We start from the raw sequence: 16,777 nt of genomic DNA, 5'->3' as shown, positions 1-16,777 counted from the left end.
TTTTTGATCACGTGTCAAACTCATTCCACAAAGGGCTGAGTGGCTGAGGGTTTTCTTTCCAACCAAGCAGCAGCACACCAGACTTGACTCAATTCATTAGCTGATCTCAGTCTTCAGACAGCTGATTGGTCAGACTGCATGCTCTTGATTGGTTTGAGGAAAAACCTGCAGCCACATGGCCCTTTGTGGAATGAGTTTGACATGCCTGATGGTTCCTGCTCCAACACACCTGATTCAAAAGAGTGGTTTGTTATCAGGCCACTGCAGAGCTTGATGACGAGCTGATCATGTTTCCTGCTCCAACACACCTGATTCAAATGAGCGGTTCGTTATCAAGCCACTGCAGAGCTTGATGACGAGCTGATCATTTGAATCAGGTGTGTTGGAGGAGGGAAACATCTAAAACATGCAGGGCAGGTGGGCCTGAGGACTGGAATTGAGAGACACTGGTGTACGTTAAGGAACAGTTCATCCCCAAATGAAAACTCCCATCCATCTCATTGTACTCATTAGTACTTTGCAATATCTACCTCATCCAAATCAAGAAGCAGTCAGTATTAATCACAAATTCATCAAAAGACTTGAAAGTATAGCGCTTTGCTTCCATTTATTTAGGCTCATAATAGGCCTGTTGCATGTCAGATATGAGGAACTGCGTTGTGAGGAAGCTTAAGGCCTGATGGTGTCTTTTCTGGGAAAGTGTGATTAATTTGTACTGCAGTGTTTTTTAAACCTCGCCTCTCTGTGGCGTCTCTGTGTATTTTCATGAACACTGGAGGGAGCTACAGGCTCAACTTTGAACCACAGATACAAAACACAAAACAACCGGGTAGAGTGGAGTCGAGTCAAGCCGAGTGGAAATGTGGCAAAAGACTGTGTGTTGAAGAGGTTCAGGATCACAGTGCGGGGTCTTTCCTCTGCAGCATCATTTCTAAATGGCTTGAGGTTATCTAAGACAAGGTCAACCAAAACTTCTTCATTCACAGTACTATCAGTTTGTCTGAAGTCCATCCTGTTTAAAGGGGGTTATTGACAATGTGCTTCGGCTATCATGCAGGAACAGACATGATCAGTTCCACAAAGACACGTTGACAAGACAAGGCTATTCAATCCGTCCCGGTCCAGTGCGAGTAGGTGAAAGTGAGAGACAAATAGTGAAAAACGATCATTTATTCAGTGCCATACAACTTAGTGACGTTATCAAATATTTGCATTTCTGTTACGCATTTGGACGCTTTCGTAGAAAAGGTCCCCAAGGCAGACTACGTTTGTGTATTTCAAACTAATCTGCAACTTTCGAGCATGTTTTCGTGCAGCAATCAAGGGGACCGTGTCCGTGACGTCACACTCCTCCTATTTAAAGGCGTACTCCTGCTGCATCATCAAAACAAGTCAAACTTTCATCGAAAATGTGCAAGTGTGTCCGTTTCTTCTGACGGTATGTTCACATTTGTCGTTACCTTGTTCCCACCTAGCGTCAGTTTCTTAAAAGTACATTTTCTTGCGCTAATTTAGTCCGTTCTACTGTCTGTGGGAAATACACGCAGATCAGCTGATGTGGCATTGTAAGTACCTCGTAAATGCCTGCGCCGTAGGTTAGTTACACAGTTAGTTGCGTTGTTATTCCGCTATTATTTTGTAATTATCGTTTAATTATATATAATATAATGGACACAGTAACAAACCTATTTTGATATATGATTGCTATTTTTCTTCAGAAATTCATGAACTAATATGCATTTCAATTGTAGATTCAGAAAGTGCCGCATTTCAAGTTTGTGGCTGACAAATTCTCCAAAAGTATTTAATTACTAGTCCCTTTTTCTTGCCAACATCTTGTCTGGCGATATTTAAAAAATGTGCGACTTTCGCGTATGTCTACCACTTTTGGGGGTTAAATGTGTGTGTTAAGCTCACTAAACCGTGTATTTCCGAAAGTACAGTAATGCAGCATAGAGACAGACCACAGATCCGGAACAAGGCGGTATGAACCAGCTTCGTCAAGTAGCCAGCAGGAACCAGACAATAACACGAAATGTGGAAATGATACTTTCAAAGTAAAAGTGTTAAAAACCCGCAAAGGTATACGAAGTATCTGACACTGCATCTGAGACAATCTCTGTAAATCGCACCTCCAAACATCACGGCCTAGTTGCTCTTCAAAACCTTACAAATGACTTCGATCGACAACTGCCTCGGTGTTTAATGTTAATCCAAATTCTTCCTTGGATTAGTTACCATTTACCTTACGACGTGTAAGCACGTTGATTGAATCATGTAATTTGAAAGTGTGTACCGGAAGTCTCAGTTTTCATTATATGAACTTGACGCTCGCGTGTTTACCAAACCGTCAAACAGAGGCAATTCTTTGTGTACGCTCAACTGTTGCTACTAGCTTAAGGCTTGTCTTAATATTGATACAGTAGATTAATATTTATTCACACTTTGATTAACAAGGCAGCAATGAGTAGGGGTGGCCCGGTCGACTCGTTGGGTTTGTTTTCGCTCAGTCGGTGTCTCTCCTAACACCAAACGGTGGCTGCTCAAACCAAGAAGGTAACGTTACTGTAATGATGAGTGTTGCTGTTCAGAGGACGTTAGCAAGCTAATAGCGTGCAAATTGCCGGCCAGCTGGGTTTGTTACTAAAGCTAATGTTGTAGGTAGCGACCATACGAGTAAGATGGCTTGTTTTAAGTGCCGGTATTTTGTTAAGTAATCAAAACAGCTAGTAGTCACGCTTGGCACAGGACAATAATATTCGACTTCCGTTCACTGAAGGAAAGTTAAAGAAAGCTTATTTAGAATTTGTTGATGTCTTTCAGCTTGTTTCTGCCGCCAATCTCTCCCTGTGCCAGTGTGAACTATGGAGACCACTCAGGTGACTTTGGTTGTGAGAGGAGAAACATCCCCAGGTATGGCTGTTCAAGTTGACTGGAGACACAGCCACAGATGAAGAGGTTTACAATGTCAGGATATGATCTGTTTACCTACATTTAGAAGTTTCTACGTTGAATAGTGTTTTGTAATACAATGCTATTATTTGCTCTTCTCGGTAGATGATCTGTTTTTGAAGTGCAGTATTCCCACCTTCCCTATCTTTCCCCAAAGATTGAAATCCTTGTTTGAATTGTGTGTGTGTGTGTGTGTGTGTGTGTGTGTGTGTGTGTGTGTGTGTGTGTGTGTGTGTGTGTGTGTGTGTGTCAGATCCAGCATGTTACATGTAGGATTATTTGTGGCCCATGTCAGCTTTTCATTGTCTAATGAGGCATCTAAGTTGCATTAGGTAACAGGACTATTTGAACATTTCTAGGGGAGGCGATTGCAGTTGTTGGCAGCTGTGAAGCCCTGGGAAGCTGGAGCCATCAAAAAGCTGTGACCCTGCGTCCTGATGCTAATGATGCGTAGGTTACATTTTATGTGTAATGGCTCACTCATTAAAAATGTGCTGCTAAAATATGACTGTGTAATTTTTTTTTTTTTTAACCAGATTACATCCAACAGAATTTTCTATTTTCTATATCTTTCTATTTTGTCCTTCTGAAATATGAACATGCATGTTTACTCCCTAACAGAAACACGTGGACTACTACAGTCAGTGTGCCTAAAGGACATGTTTCCAAGTACCGCTACTTCAAAGGCTTCTTTCTGGAGTCAAAGGTGAGCACAGTCTCCTGTCTGTGTGTTTGCATAGCCTTAAAAATTCTGGATGAATTTGCTCACAGTTGTTAAAAATCATCCTTTGTTAAATAATATTTTTAAGTACAAGTCCAACGTTAAGGTATTGCTGCATGTATTGTGATGTGATGATTTCAGGTTGTCTGTCAATTAAAACTTTTTCCTTTTTAACTCATCAGCAGGAAGGAGACAAACTGGTTTTATTTATTTGTGTGTTTGACTAATTTTGAAAGAGAGTTAGAAAGCAATAGATTTGCCACAGTTTCTGCGAGGATCACTCACCTGTGTCTGTGTTTATGCCTTTAGAAAAAGCCTTATCTTAGTGCTATAGACTAGCCAGTTCTGGGCAAACTGCCAGCTAGCTTGCTCTAATCTAAGCACGTGAGGGTCTGCTAAACTTGTCTGTTTATAGATGTACACAAACAAACCAGGGATCAAATTTCACTGGAGGTGAAAAAGACAATGTGTAAGGAATTTATCACACACCAAAAGAAAACTACCTTTTTAGGTCAAGGGTGTGACTCCCATTGTGTGAGATCAAAAGTCTGTCCTGACCTGACTTTCTCGTGTTTGTACTGCGTAGCTCGTGGCACGCTTGACTGTAAATTGCACAGGCTCCTAGCTGCTGTGAGCTGAAACTTGTCATTGGGTTTAAACAGTTGATGCAAAGTTAAAGAAACCAACGTTTCCCAGTCTGTTGATTTATTCATGCCATTTAAATCATGCTTGAAATGTCAGAAACTCGAGCTACTCCCACAGCAGTAACAGCAATATATACTGTTTTTCTTAACTCATGCACCGTAATATTAGACATGAGCAGTGCTGGGTATTTCTTTTCTTAGTATAATATTGCATTCAACTCTATGACATCATAATTACAAAGGTCAAAACGTGGTGCTACAAACATATTGTTGCTGTAGTTAGTGATTGCTTCATTGCAGATAAAGAAGGCAGCTCAATGTGGTTTTTTTTTTCCTTCACTAACAAATCCACTTTTCAGATTTCAACCCATGGTGGCTGACTGCCCCAGGTGGGGATTGGTGACTATACCAGCTCTAATTCCTTTTCTCACTCTCTGGTCCAAAGACAGCTCGGAGGCCAGACTGAAAAGCAGTTCAATGTATCTGATTTGAAAACCCTAACATTGTACCAAACATTGGAATTGCAGAGTGCAGGTGGCCCCTGTCAAGTGATAGTCAATATGTGGGAGACCCATCAGCAGCCCCGCACGATGAGCCCCACAGGTATAGAAAAACAAAAACTATGGTTGGGTTTGGTAAAGCGTGTCATACTCAAACCCCCTATAGACCCCCCCCCCCCCCCCCCATCCCCTGCTCTAGCACTATACATAACAGTTACCTAACAGCACTAATGTTGGGTCAGTTCTTGTTAATCCTGCTGAAGAAGAGGGTTTGTATTTCAGGCATCCAACGTTTAGCTTGTTGTTTTGGGCAACATGTATGTCAAAATGAACACACTGCCATGTGACTTACTGTTTCTGCCGCTTATTTGACAGTGTGTGTATGCTTTGGCAAAGGTCAGGGACAGCAGTTGCTGGAATAATCTGGAGCTCTAGAGGAAACACTGCAGCACAGTAGATGTCATGACCTGATTTTGTAGACCTCTCTAGTTGAAGCACCATTGTGCTGGCCCAACAAAGGCAAAGCTCATTCAAAATGAGCTTGATAGGAAGAATAGTTGCAACCATGTCTGCACCCTGGTTCATGTCCTGTGTGACCCCAGCCTGTCAGCCCATCCTTGTTTTTTTTTTCTTTCTTCTAGTTAATCCTGATAAAACCCTTTCCCCGCTACAATAAGAAGTTGTCACAAATATGAGGTTTATTTTATGTTCAGTTCAGATGTGTTTTGTTTGAAATCTGAGTAGTTTCATAAACATCCTGCTAAGTTAACCTCAATGACATGCTCATACTCATGCTCAGGCTTGTAGTTACAGTTTTTTTTGGAATCAAATGCATTTTACTGCTGTTGGCTCTTTTGAAGTTGAGGCAAGTCAAACTCAGAGCAAACCAACCAAGGCTTGAATTCAGCATCTTGTTTTAAAGGTCCGGTGTGTAGGATTTAGTGGCATGTTGCGATGAGGCTGCAGATTGCAACCAGCTGGTATTCAGCTGGCCTCACCTCGACGCATAAGATGCACTCCAGAGCCAGCGGTTTGGTTTGTCTGTTCTGGGCTTCTGTAGAAACATAGCAGACTCTGAAAACCTGCTCTCTCTGTAGATATAATGAGCTCACTCTAAGGCAACAAAAACACACTGATTCTTATTTTCAGGTGATTATACACTACTGAAAATAAACTGAATATTATGTTCTATTGCTGCCAATAGATATCCCTAAACCCTACACACTTGACCTTTAAGAGGTCAGTCTGAACCTTTTGTACACAGGAAATGCTCTGCTTTGATCTGACCTCTACTTGTGTACTGTTGAGAATCATCAGTCCTGTTTCTAATGCCTTTTCCTTGATTGCAGCAACACACCAGAATATTGATGATGGACAATTTGGAATTCATGGTAAGTTGGATAAGAAACACTCTACCTTACTCACCATATGCAGGTTTAGGGCATGTAAAAGCTTCTGTAAAATGAAATTGCTGACTGATGCAGGGGACTTCCCTGCAGACCACATTGTAGTCACTTCCTTTGTTTTGTACAGCAGCAGTTTTGAGGTCATTTATTACAGCAGAACAAACAGCACACACACACACACACACACACACACACACACACACACACACACACACACACACACATTGTCATCAGATGCCTCCTGTCTGTCCTCCTTTTTTTCAGATGGGGTGAATTGTGTTGACTCTGGATGGCTGACGTGCCAGACAGAGATTCGCCTGCGCCTGCACTATTCTAAGGTGCCTGCGGTGTCTATCACTAAGAAGAAATTCAAGAAGTCTCGCTTCAGGTAGGGGTGACACCAAGGCTGAATTTAACACCAGCCAGAGAAAGTTCGGCTTGAAAGCGACATGAGACGGCTCAGTGGATCGTTACAGTGCTACTATTACCCGAGCTGTTAGCTAAGTGTAACAGAAAGCCTGCATACAGAATTCCCGTAAGACATCTGCGTATTTACTAATGTAACTATTATTTTACTCATCTATACAGAATCAAGCTGACATTAGAGGGTATAGAGGAGGAGGAAGACGAGGAAGAAGATGAGCTCAGTCCTTCATCTTGGCACAAGATGACCACCACACTGGAGATCAGCATGATCAGTGCCAATGGCTACAAGTCGCGCCATTCGCAGCCTGAATGTGGGTATGCGCTGGAGCCCTCCCAGTGGACTGAGTACAGTATCCACACCATGGACCCAGACAACCTAGAGCTCACCTTTGAGTTCTTTGAGGTAATGCTCATGGAAATACTGCGTCTGATAAACTCATGTGTTGATAATAATCAAACCATTTGATCAGTATTGTGCTAATTCCATATATGTGCTCACAGGAGGACCTGGGTGAGCATGTAGTCCAGGGGGATGCTCATCCAGGACACGTTGGTACAGCTTGCCTCCTCTCCTCCTCTTTTGTGGAGAGTGGTAAGGACAACGGAGTAGTCACACTTCCCATTATGGGACGAAATTCCAGACAGACCATCGGGAAAGTCAGAGGTAAGATTTCGTACAACAGATTTCCACACAGGCCGACAATGATCGGACTTGTTTTTAGAGCCGTGCTTCGTTTGTTGCTCTTGTTTCAGTGGATTACCTGGTGATCCGGCCCATCCAAGGGCTGCAGTGCGACATGAGCTCCTCATTCACCAAGTACTGGAAGAAAAGAAGCGCCCTGAATGTGGGTCACAGGGGAGCTGGAAGCACACATGCAGCCAAGTGAGACATAGCAACAGTCTTTGAGTGTGTTGCTTTCCATAGAGCACAGGCCAAAAAGAAGTAGTTATTGTGCAGCAGCCTGTGTCTGTTGAGGCAAATACTTCTGCATATCCTTCATCTGTTATCATTCAACAAATTCTTTTTGGACTTGTGTTTTACAGGCACCACAGGGTCAGGGAAAACACAATAGCCTCATTTAAAAGCGCGGCCAAACATGTAAGTTACACAAACACAAGTGAATATTTAATTTTAATGCTACCTCTGTCGTAATCGTGTGTTAATTGTTAATTCAATGTGTGTAGGGTGCAGCATATGTAGAGTTTGATGTCCACCTCTCCAAGGACGCTGTTCCCATCGTATACCATGATCTGACGTGCTGCATTTCCACCAAGAAGGTAAAGACCCGATGAACATGTGAAAATAACTCATCCATTAAAACTTCCATTAATCGTGTCTGGATTAACTAATATAAACACATGTTTGTCACTCTTTTGTTTTCCCTTATAGAAAAATGACAAGAATTTGGAGCTCATTGAGGTGCCAGTCAAAGACTTGACATTTGATCAGCTTCAGCTTCTAAAGGTAAAAACCTGCAACAATTGGCAAAAATATGCTAATAAGATCCAAATTGACATAAATCTTCATAATCCTTTAGATGAAAGGGGCTAATTATTAACTTTAGCTACACCTGTGCCTCTTCTGCTGTGAGAAGTCAAACATTTATTGCCTGGTGCTTCCTCTACAGTTAGGACATTTGCATCTTCCCAAATGAATCAAATGACGAAATGAACGTTGAGCCTTTTTTTCTAAAAATGTTTTAGACTTGCACAATCACACAGAAACTGCTCAGTTGAAATGGAGCCTGTCTGGGATCAGTGCCTTCTTGCAGTGGATGAGGAGGAAGTGAGCAAAGCAGTGTAGGACTAAGGCAAATGCCACAAATAACAAGCAGAATGTAAATAGTGTTAAGAATGTTATCGTGATAAAATGCCAAAAACTATAGATACTATGATTAATTCATTATTAAAACCTAGAACTAACAGAAGCAATGGAAAGCACCCCACCCAAGCCTCCTCCACCCCTCTGCTGAAAACAGTAACCGGGCAAACAGAGAGCAGAATGATTAAAGTTTTTTATTTTTTCTTCCCGCTCACTTCAGTGAGCTGGTTACAGAACATGTCTTAATGTAATCATTTGTTGATATGTAGAGTACATAACGTATGCTTTGCTTTGTTGCTCAGCTGGCCCATGCCACTGCGATGAAAGAAAGCGATGACAAAGGTACGCACCTGTTGTTTTTTTCTATCTTTATTACTGTCTGCCAAGTGGCGTGATATGCTGAAGAGCCTTGTGCTTTCGTTTCTGTTTTGTTGCCTGCAGTATGCTGTCATACATCATAAGACTGACGTGAACTAGGTTTCAATGAAAGATTGCTTTGCATTCGTCACAGCAAAGTGATGTAAGTAGGTGAGCGGGTAATTCATGTGGTGGCTCAACAGCAATCTGTTCTGTTGTCCAGATCTGATGGACGATGAAGATGAAATTGATGAGCATCAGCCATTCCCCTCGCTCTCGCAGGTAAATGACTTTATGATGATGATGATGATTATTAGGCAGCTTATCTAATCATTATGACATAACTGGTTGTTTACCATTTATTACTTGGTCCTTGACCTTGTAACCTACGTCTTATGTCTTATTTAAGTCAGTAGAATGAATAACATCGTTCGTACCTCTTCTACAGATTTTCCAAGCTATTCCTGAGCATGTGGGCTTCAACATTGAGCTCAAATGGATCTCCCAGATGAAGGTGGGTAAACTCAGTCAGCACAGTTAATGACACAATCATTTGCTCAATTATTAGGGCTCAGGTCGTTCCAGCAGGATAAGGAATGCACTATTTGTATTTTGACTCATTCAAACAGTGTTTTGTAAAGACTATTTTGACTGGAATGAATTCATTGTGAAATAAAAATGTATTCTCACCGTGAACTCATGAGACTCGTGCTTTTCATCGACAGGACGGGTCATGGGATGGCAATCTGTCGTCCTACTTCAACATGAACACCTTCATCGACATCATCCTGTCCTGTGTTCTGCTGAAAGGAGGAAAAAGACGTATTGTCTTCTCCTGCTTTGACCCAGACATTTGCACAATGTGAGCACAGTTAGCAAAGGATAAAGAATGCCCATATTTGATCAGGCCTTAGAAAGGGCTTACTATCCAGAAACACAGTAACTATGTACAACTTTTCATATGTTTCCCTCAGGGTGCGTCAGAAGCAGAACAAGTACCCCATCCTCTTCCTAACTCAGGGAATTTCAGACAAGTATCCCGAGCTGATGGACATCCGCTGCCAGACCACTCAGATCGCCATAAGTTTCGCCCAGAGTGAGAATATTCTGGTGAGCATTTGTGGCAGAAAGTCAAATATTTATCACAGTGTGTCCACTGAATTTTCCAAATTTTGCATAACTTTTCATTTTGTTGGAAGAAATTTTTTGGAATAGCCCGTCAGTCTCATGTCAGTTGAAACAGCAGTCCACATAACAAACAAGGTAGCGAGCACAGCGCCGTGTCAGCTGTCTCTAAGACGTGTCTAAGTGGTTTTAGCAAGTCCAAAAATGGACTGTAGACAGCTTATGCAGCATAATCTGACAAGGTTACTTGTTTTGTTGTGCTGACATGTGTAGCTGAATTAGTTTACTTGCTATGAGGGCAAGACCTTACCAGTGTTCATACAGCACAAGAGCGAGCAGGCAAAGGGTTAATTTGAATTTGAGATCAACAAAATTAAACAAGATCACATTTTTCTCTTTGACTTCCTCTTTTAGGGGATCAGTGGCCACACTGAGGAGCTGCTAAAGAACCTCACCTACATTGGGGACGCCCAGTCTAAAGGGCTGGTGGTGTTCAGCTGGGGAGATGATAACAACGACCACGAGAACAGAAGGAAGCTGAGAGAGCAGGGGATTGATGGGCTTATCTACGACAGGTAGGTTGAAATACAACCTGCTGATCTGTGACCGCCGTGTGTGTCCTTCAGACGTCCATGTTAATAGTTAAGACCACAAATGCAACCATTTCTTTTAATGTTCAACATCTGGTGGACATGTGGTACAAACCGCTGCAGTCAAAGAAGAAATGATTATTAGTACTTTGTCAGCAAAATTTTATTTCTCCTGTTCAAACATTCAGGTGGTACACTTTGGCTTCCAATGATTAGAAAAACAAGATAATCGATTGCAGCGGGTTAAAAGATTGATTTTCAACTTTCAGTGCAGTAGCTGTACAGTCTACAGCGCGCAGGCTAGTTGTAATTTGTAATTCATCTTCAAGGCAAGCATTTTTTTATTTTAATGACTAAATAATTCCGTCTGCGAGACGAATGTGAAGAATATTGTGAACTTTCTACACAGTCACTTAAAGAATAACCTTAGTGGAGCAGAGCAGGGACCAGCTGACCAACACACACTGCAGCATCAACCAACTTAAACCAACTGCAGTGAAGAAAATAACTGCTCAGTCTGTCACACCTCAAAAACCTTTAGCCCACTCACGTCTTGTACAGTGATGAGAAAGGTGCAGCAGAGAGACTGTCCTCTGTCCACTGCTGTAGACGTAACGTCAGCAAGAGATTGCAGGGCACTCCCCCTCGTTTTATTATTCACATACAGGCAGGAGACGCTAAGATGCTTTCATTCAGTAATGCTGTCAAATTTAAGTGAAAAGGCTGCGGATCATTTGTCAGAATTGCCAGTTATTTTTCATATTGTATGTCAGTGCACTAAGGACACCAGTGAATGCTTTGGCACGCATAAACTGGAACCAGAGAATGAAAACATTATCCCCTCTATTCATTCAAAGGAGAAACAATCAGACACCCATGAATCGGAATGGTATCAATTCATTGGTTCCCGAAGATTCACACCCCTAATAATGGAGATTAAACAATTACTGTGCTGCATTCTGTTTTGCAGTAACGCTCTCGTTTTGTTTTGTGTCACAAGCCCTTCCCTAAAAATCCAAACTCACGCTCAGCCAAGCTGTGGCATGTTTAGTTCAGCTCCAGCAAAAGGATGGAAAGATAAGAAACGGAAAACCAATTCAGTTGTTAGACAAGAAAATATCACATGGCGTGCGGGTGCGTACAGCAAGTGCATGTACAGACACACTCACACAGTGAACTCGCTGCGCTGTGGCAATCCCAAAACCTCAAAGTTAGAAGACAGTCTAAGCATATGACAGCTAACAGCTCCTGCATGATAATCGAGCAGCCCTACTTTAATACGTTCTGAGAAATATTCTCATGATTGTGTCGTACCTGTTACTCAACACCCTGCACCGCAAAATGTACAGTACACCATGTGCTCTTGTGTCTCGGTTTAGCCTGAGCTAGCCGAGTTATTAAGCAGTGTCATACGTTTTATTGCTCTTTTGCTGCTTGTCAGTCCACTGAGCGATGACGAGGCCTTTTTTTATCAACCGTTTTTCAGGGTTCAAGGTTATATAATCCAGCGTTGGCAGACATGTTAATCGCTTGGCACCTGCTGTAGCTGATGATGAAAATGGTTTGATTACTCATTGAACATGTTGTGTGTGTGACTGTGAAACGGGCACACACAAAGTGTCAGTGCTGTTACATAAAGCTTGGGTTGCTAGCAGGATGAAAGAGAGGTTTCTCTGGTCTGGTCAAAGCTGCGTGGTCAGCAGGGGCTATTTGTTCAGCCGTTTCAGTTCTGTGTTTCACTATACAATGACATTTGCTCGATACTTACGCTCGCACTTTGGCCCAGACTTTTACATCCCTGCAGAAAGCAGACCATAGGCGTTCTGAACCCTGTGATACAACCCGTCAGTCTCTGCAGATCAAACGATTTTTCGTCTCCAGGTTGTTGTTATATAACTGTGCCTCTTTCTTACAGAATTTGTGAATGCTTGGTGCCATATTTTGACTCAAGTTCTTCAGATTCCCGTAATGTCTCTCTGGTTCCTGGCTGTGTTTTGTTGGTTTACTCACTCGACATCCTATGGCTGATTTTTGGTTCCACCCTTAAATACTGCCTGAAAGCCTGTTGTACTCATTACAATGCAGCAGGAACAAAATGTTCCTTGACAATGATGCAAGACGGTTGACTTCTCATACGCTCTACACCTTAATAATACGTTTCAATGGCAATGATTGTTCTATTTCTTGATTTTCTTGAAACATTTGTTGGTCAACTGCCATGTTTATCATTTTTGAGGCTAGCTTCCCCAGCTGAGAACTAGGTCACTTCCTTTTTTCATGCCTGTGTATTGTTTGGTGTATGGTTTGAAACGCCTCCCTAGTTCATGCTTGGAATGACACCCAGCGTTATTCAACAAATGGCTTGTTCAGTGCATGAGACGGTCTCACCCTACATATTTGCTTCTATTTGCACACATTTGCTTCTGTATGAACCAAAAAAGAGACATGTATTGCATTTAAATTGCTACTGCAAGTGATTTAAAGCCAGTGTAAGCAAGTTCCATACCACCAAACTGCCTTGACAATATTATATACTCTCTATGTGTAGCTTGTAAATGTGGTGAAACTGAATGGGGTGATCAACCTGAATCACTGATCCTAGAGAGACCTGCATTAAAGTCTCATCTGTTTGGCTGTTCACTTCTCAGCATTCTCTCATATGTCACAGTATATTTTCCACATGCATATTTTATTATTTGCACCATTCTTTTTGTGGACAGTCGGCTTGTACTGCACTTTGGTTTCTTTACAAAAGGGGTGATTGCACTGCACTGCTCTGCCTTCATTTAGTGAAGCCTTTGGTGGCCTGTCTCTTGAAATGGGTTCAACACCCTCAGATTATTTTGCTTGACAGAAATCTTACATTCGCCGTCTTCGACTAAGTTTCTCACAAAGCTGGCGATGAGCTTCCCTCTGTGACTGTCTTCACTTGGGGTTGATAACTTGGACGATGAGGACTCTTTACACTGAGTTCATCCCAAACAGATGGCGCTCTCAGTCTGAGCTAAACTTCTACTTCCATGGTTAATGTTGGCTGGCCCTAATCCCATCCATGGCTTGAACCCAAAGCTCAACCACGTGTAACCTTCAGTAAAGTATTTGATTGACAGGGTTCATGGTTGAGAATACACTGCCTGGGAAGAGCTGCTCACTGGGGGAGTAACTTTTCATCCAATGCCATATCGCACCTGAATGTCCTTCACATAAGCTTTCATAGCTGTGATAAACATTCCTTTACCTCCATGGAAAAAAGGTTTTGGTAGCTCACTAGAACAATGTCTGACATAGTCTCTATGGGGATGGCACGATGCCTTTCTTTTCCATACTTTACTGGTGCCATTTGACTTAATCTGCTTAATGCAGGTTATACAAGACAGGTCCTGCCCAAAGTAAACTTGCTGACCCACTCAGAATCATATTTCATGAGTCAGGCCCTCAGGCGTCACTTCACAAAACATGGCACATGCCAGGCAAGTAAAAAGTGAGGCGTTCAGAGTGTACAGATGGCATCCAAAATAGTTTTGACACATTAAAAACAGAAGATTCCTTCTCACAGTCAAAGTATCAGCCAGTGCAGTCACCCCCCCGAGCCAAAATGAATGCAGCAGATAATGTTTTCATTAACATGTGTGCATGAAAGAAACAAGTGTGGAGCTACAGCATGGTAACTAGTTCAGAGGAGAACTGGAGCAGTCTGAGTTCTTGCATTTTGCCTGGTGGATATTCCACCTTTTTTCTGTCACTTCTATCAGATAAGTTAGTACTAACAATAGATTCTGTTCCACTGCTTGGCATTAAGTATTACTATTGATTTATGTGCTGAATTATTTATTATTATGTGCAGTATATACAGTAGACAGTGGAGAAATATTCTTAGTAATATTTACATATATATGTATAAATACTACTCAGCAGTGTGAATTCTTTTTCTTTTCTTGGTTAGCATCATGTTTTTGGACAGGACAACTGCTGTCACTTTGCTTTGTGAATGATGGCACGTGAAGAAGCCTCTGTCACTGGTCTAACTGAAGCACGTCGCCTCCTTTTCTTTCAGTATCTGTGAGGACCAAGGAGAGCAGCCAAACATCTTCCAGGTAGAGGAGCAACACTCCCTGCGGGAGGTTATTACAGAGGAGACCCTCAAGAGCTCCACCTGCTCCTGCTACTCCATTCCCTGCTCCATGGCTCCCTGCATTGCCTCCAAGGCCCGTGCTGGCAGCGCCGAGTCCGATTCTGGCCTCAGCTCCTCATAAATATCCCTAAACCTCGACCTTTTGGTGTACCTCACTGCACATACACACATAAGAGGGCCAAGGTGGGGATGGATGATCAAACAGAAGCTCAGAAATGACAGCTCATGGTCGTGTATAGATTCTAAAATGATGAGTAAAACCACTTAAACCGTCTCCACTCCACTCCACTCTGCTCACTCACAGATGTTGTCTGTTGTCTTTTGTCTTCAAAGAAGTTTTGTTATTTATGCTTTCTGTTGAACTCGGTGGATGTTTTGCCAAAATACGAAGCCAGCCATACACATGTTTTTATTGTTTTTTTATTTCCTGTATAGGGATCCAAACTGGCTGTATGAGGCGATACTTAGGCTCCACAGTGGAAATTTATTCAGCCATCTCTTCATAGTCAAAGTGCTAAATGCTAATGCGTCTGATTTGTTGCGGGTGTAAAGTGACTGAAACTGCAAATTGCATGTCATAAATGTTATGATGGCGCAGGGTCATGTTGTTTTTCTGTTTCTGTTGCTATGTCTTTTCAGTGCACGCAGCATTGCATAAGTGTTATCTTCGTTGTCTCGGATAGCAATGAGTATTTACTTTGTATTTCAGGTATGAGAAGCATAGATATATGTTTTGCACATGCATTGTTGGGTTGGGTTTGCATACAACACAGACTACAAGAAGATAAGCATTGTGACGGCAGTGCAGGTTGTCACTGATCACCTCGGTGATTAGAGTTCATAACTGATCACTCTCCTCTGGACTGCTGAAAGCACTTGCTCCTCCTTTCCTTGCCTTCACGCCTCCGTATTGACTTTTAAGGATTAAGAGCTTTTATTGTAAATTACATACTGCACAATGGATGTACTGTAAAATTTATCCTGTTTATCCACTTGATTTATGGAAAAGCAGAAGAATGTGTTATTTGTGACGGTGCACATGCGTACATATCACAGCCTTAAGGAGGAAAATTGTGTTTCTTGCCTTTTGTTTCCGAATCGCCAATACCTCACTCATCTGTTAGAATAGAATCGAGTTGAGATGTCTGTACAGAATGAATAAATACTTGCTGTAAGTCATATTTAACTTCACTACAACCATACTTTTTATTGCATGGCAGATTATTTTATGGCAACAATCACACAATTACTGAATTAATGTGTTAGTGTGACACAATGCTATTGCAAAACAAATCCATTTATAGTATACTGTCTTTGTATCCGTCTGATCGTACAAACTCCCAACCAGGCAGAATGAACGAGTCTAGTGTGTAACATTAGCTGCCACTTCAGGACAGAAACATGTAAATGCAAATGTAAATAAAATCAAAACCTGTATTTGTTTATTTTGTCTATGACTTTTTTTTTCTCTTTCACATCGCTTGAGTTTTTAATACCTTCATCCCTGTGACAGCCTCGGCCGGAGGCAGCATGTCTGTGGGACCATATTTCACACTTGCTCACATTCTGAATTGGTGACATACATCACAAAGATGTATGTGAAGCATCCACATCTTCGAATTCATAGCTTCTTTGCAGCAACATCCATATTTGAAGCGCTGTAGTCTGCCACAAGCTCATTGTTTTTGCTGATACTGAGCCTCAGGTGGTTGACTTTACTACTTGACGGAGGCATACAAATGCGAAGCAGTAATTCTAGTTTATCTTCTTACAATTTGTTTTGCTGTAGGGGAATACAGAGCGATTTTTTTTTTTTTTTTGGACTAACAAGGAGGTAGATCTTTTGATCTGAGAGTATGTGCGTTTTGCTCTTTTACTTGAAAGCTTCTCAGTGATTTTACTGCATCACCCACTATCAATACACTCTCACGCTGTAACATTTTCAAGTTGAAACTTACAGCAAGTTCTGAGAGAATAACAGAACATCTGAACTATTCACAAAGCTATGCTTCAAAAGACAGGTTCACAATCAGGTACCTGTATTATTATTAGAACAGGGTTTTTTGCTTTAAGCATTCCTCCTGCTCATACTGGCCAAAAGA

At 41.8% G+C, this 16,777-nt stretch overlaps 1 protein-coding gene across 3 annotated transcripts; it reads left to right on the top strand.

Annotated features, from left to right (window-relative positions):
* The first annotated feature begins 1,344 nt into the window (after positions 1 to 1,344).
* Positions 1,345 to 16,112, top strand: gpcpd1 (glycerophosphocholine phosphodiesterase 1). 3 transcript variants are annotated; one of them, XM_070986998.1, is made up of 20 exons: positions 1,345 to 1,438; positions 2,824 to 2,913; positions 3,312 to 3,402; positions 3,574 to 3,658; positions 4,845 to 4,920; positions 6,167 to 6,208; positions 6,488 to 6,611; positions 6,812 to 7,052; positions 7,151 to 7,313; positions 7,403 to 7,532; positions 7,694 to 7,748; positions 7,835 to 7,927; positions 8,040 to 8,114; positions 8,774 to 8,813; positions 9,052 to 9,110; positions 9,277 to 9,342; positions 9,554 to 9,690; positions 9,803 to 9,938; positions 10,368 to 10,528; positions 14,598 to 16,112. In XM_070986998.1, the coding sequence occupies exons 2-20, from the start codon at positions 2,865 to 2,867 to the stop codon at positions 14,794 to 14,796; spliced, it is 2,022 nt and encodes a 673-aa protein (XP_070843099.1). In that variant the 5' UTR covers positions 1,345 to 1,438; positions 2,824 to 2,864; the 3' UTR covers positions 14,797 to 16,112. The 3 variants fall into 3 exon arrangements, with proteins under 3 accessions (XP_070843099.1, XP_070843098.1, XP_070843100.1); XM_070986997.1 differs by lacking the exon at positions 1,345 to 1,438 and adding an exon at positions 2,314 to 2,556; XM_070986999.1 differs by lacking the exon at positions 1,345 to 1,438 and adding an exon at positions 2,623 to 2,676.
* Positions 16,113 to 16,777: the final 665 nt, after the last annotated feature.

This window comes from Chaetodon trifascialis, chromosome 19 (genome assembly GCF_039877785.1).
Source record: "Chaetodon trifascialis isolate fChaTrf1 chromosome 19, fChaTrf1.hap1, whole genome shotgun sequence".
Taxonomy (NCBI): Eukaryota; Metazoa; Chordata; class Actinopteri; order Chaetodontiformes; family Chaetodontidae; genus Chaetodon; species Chaetodon trifascialis.
This window is presented reverse-complemented; position numbering and strand designations above follow the sequence as displayed.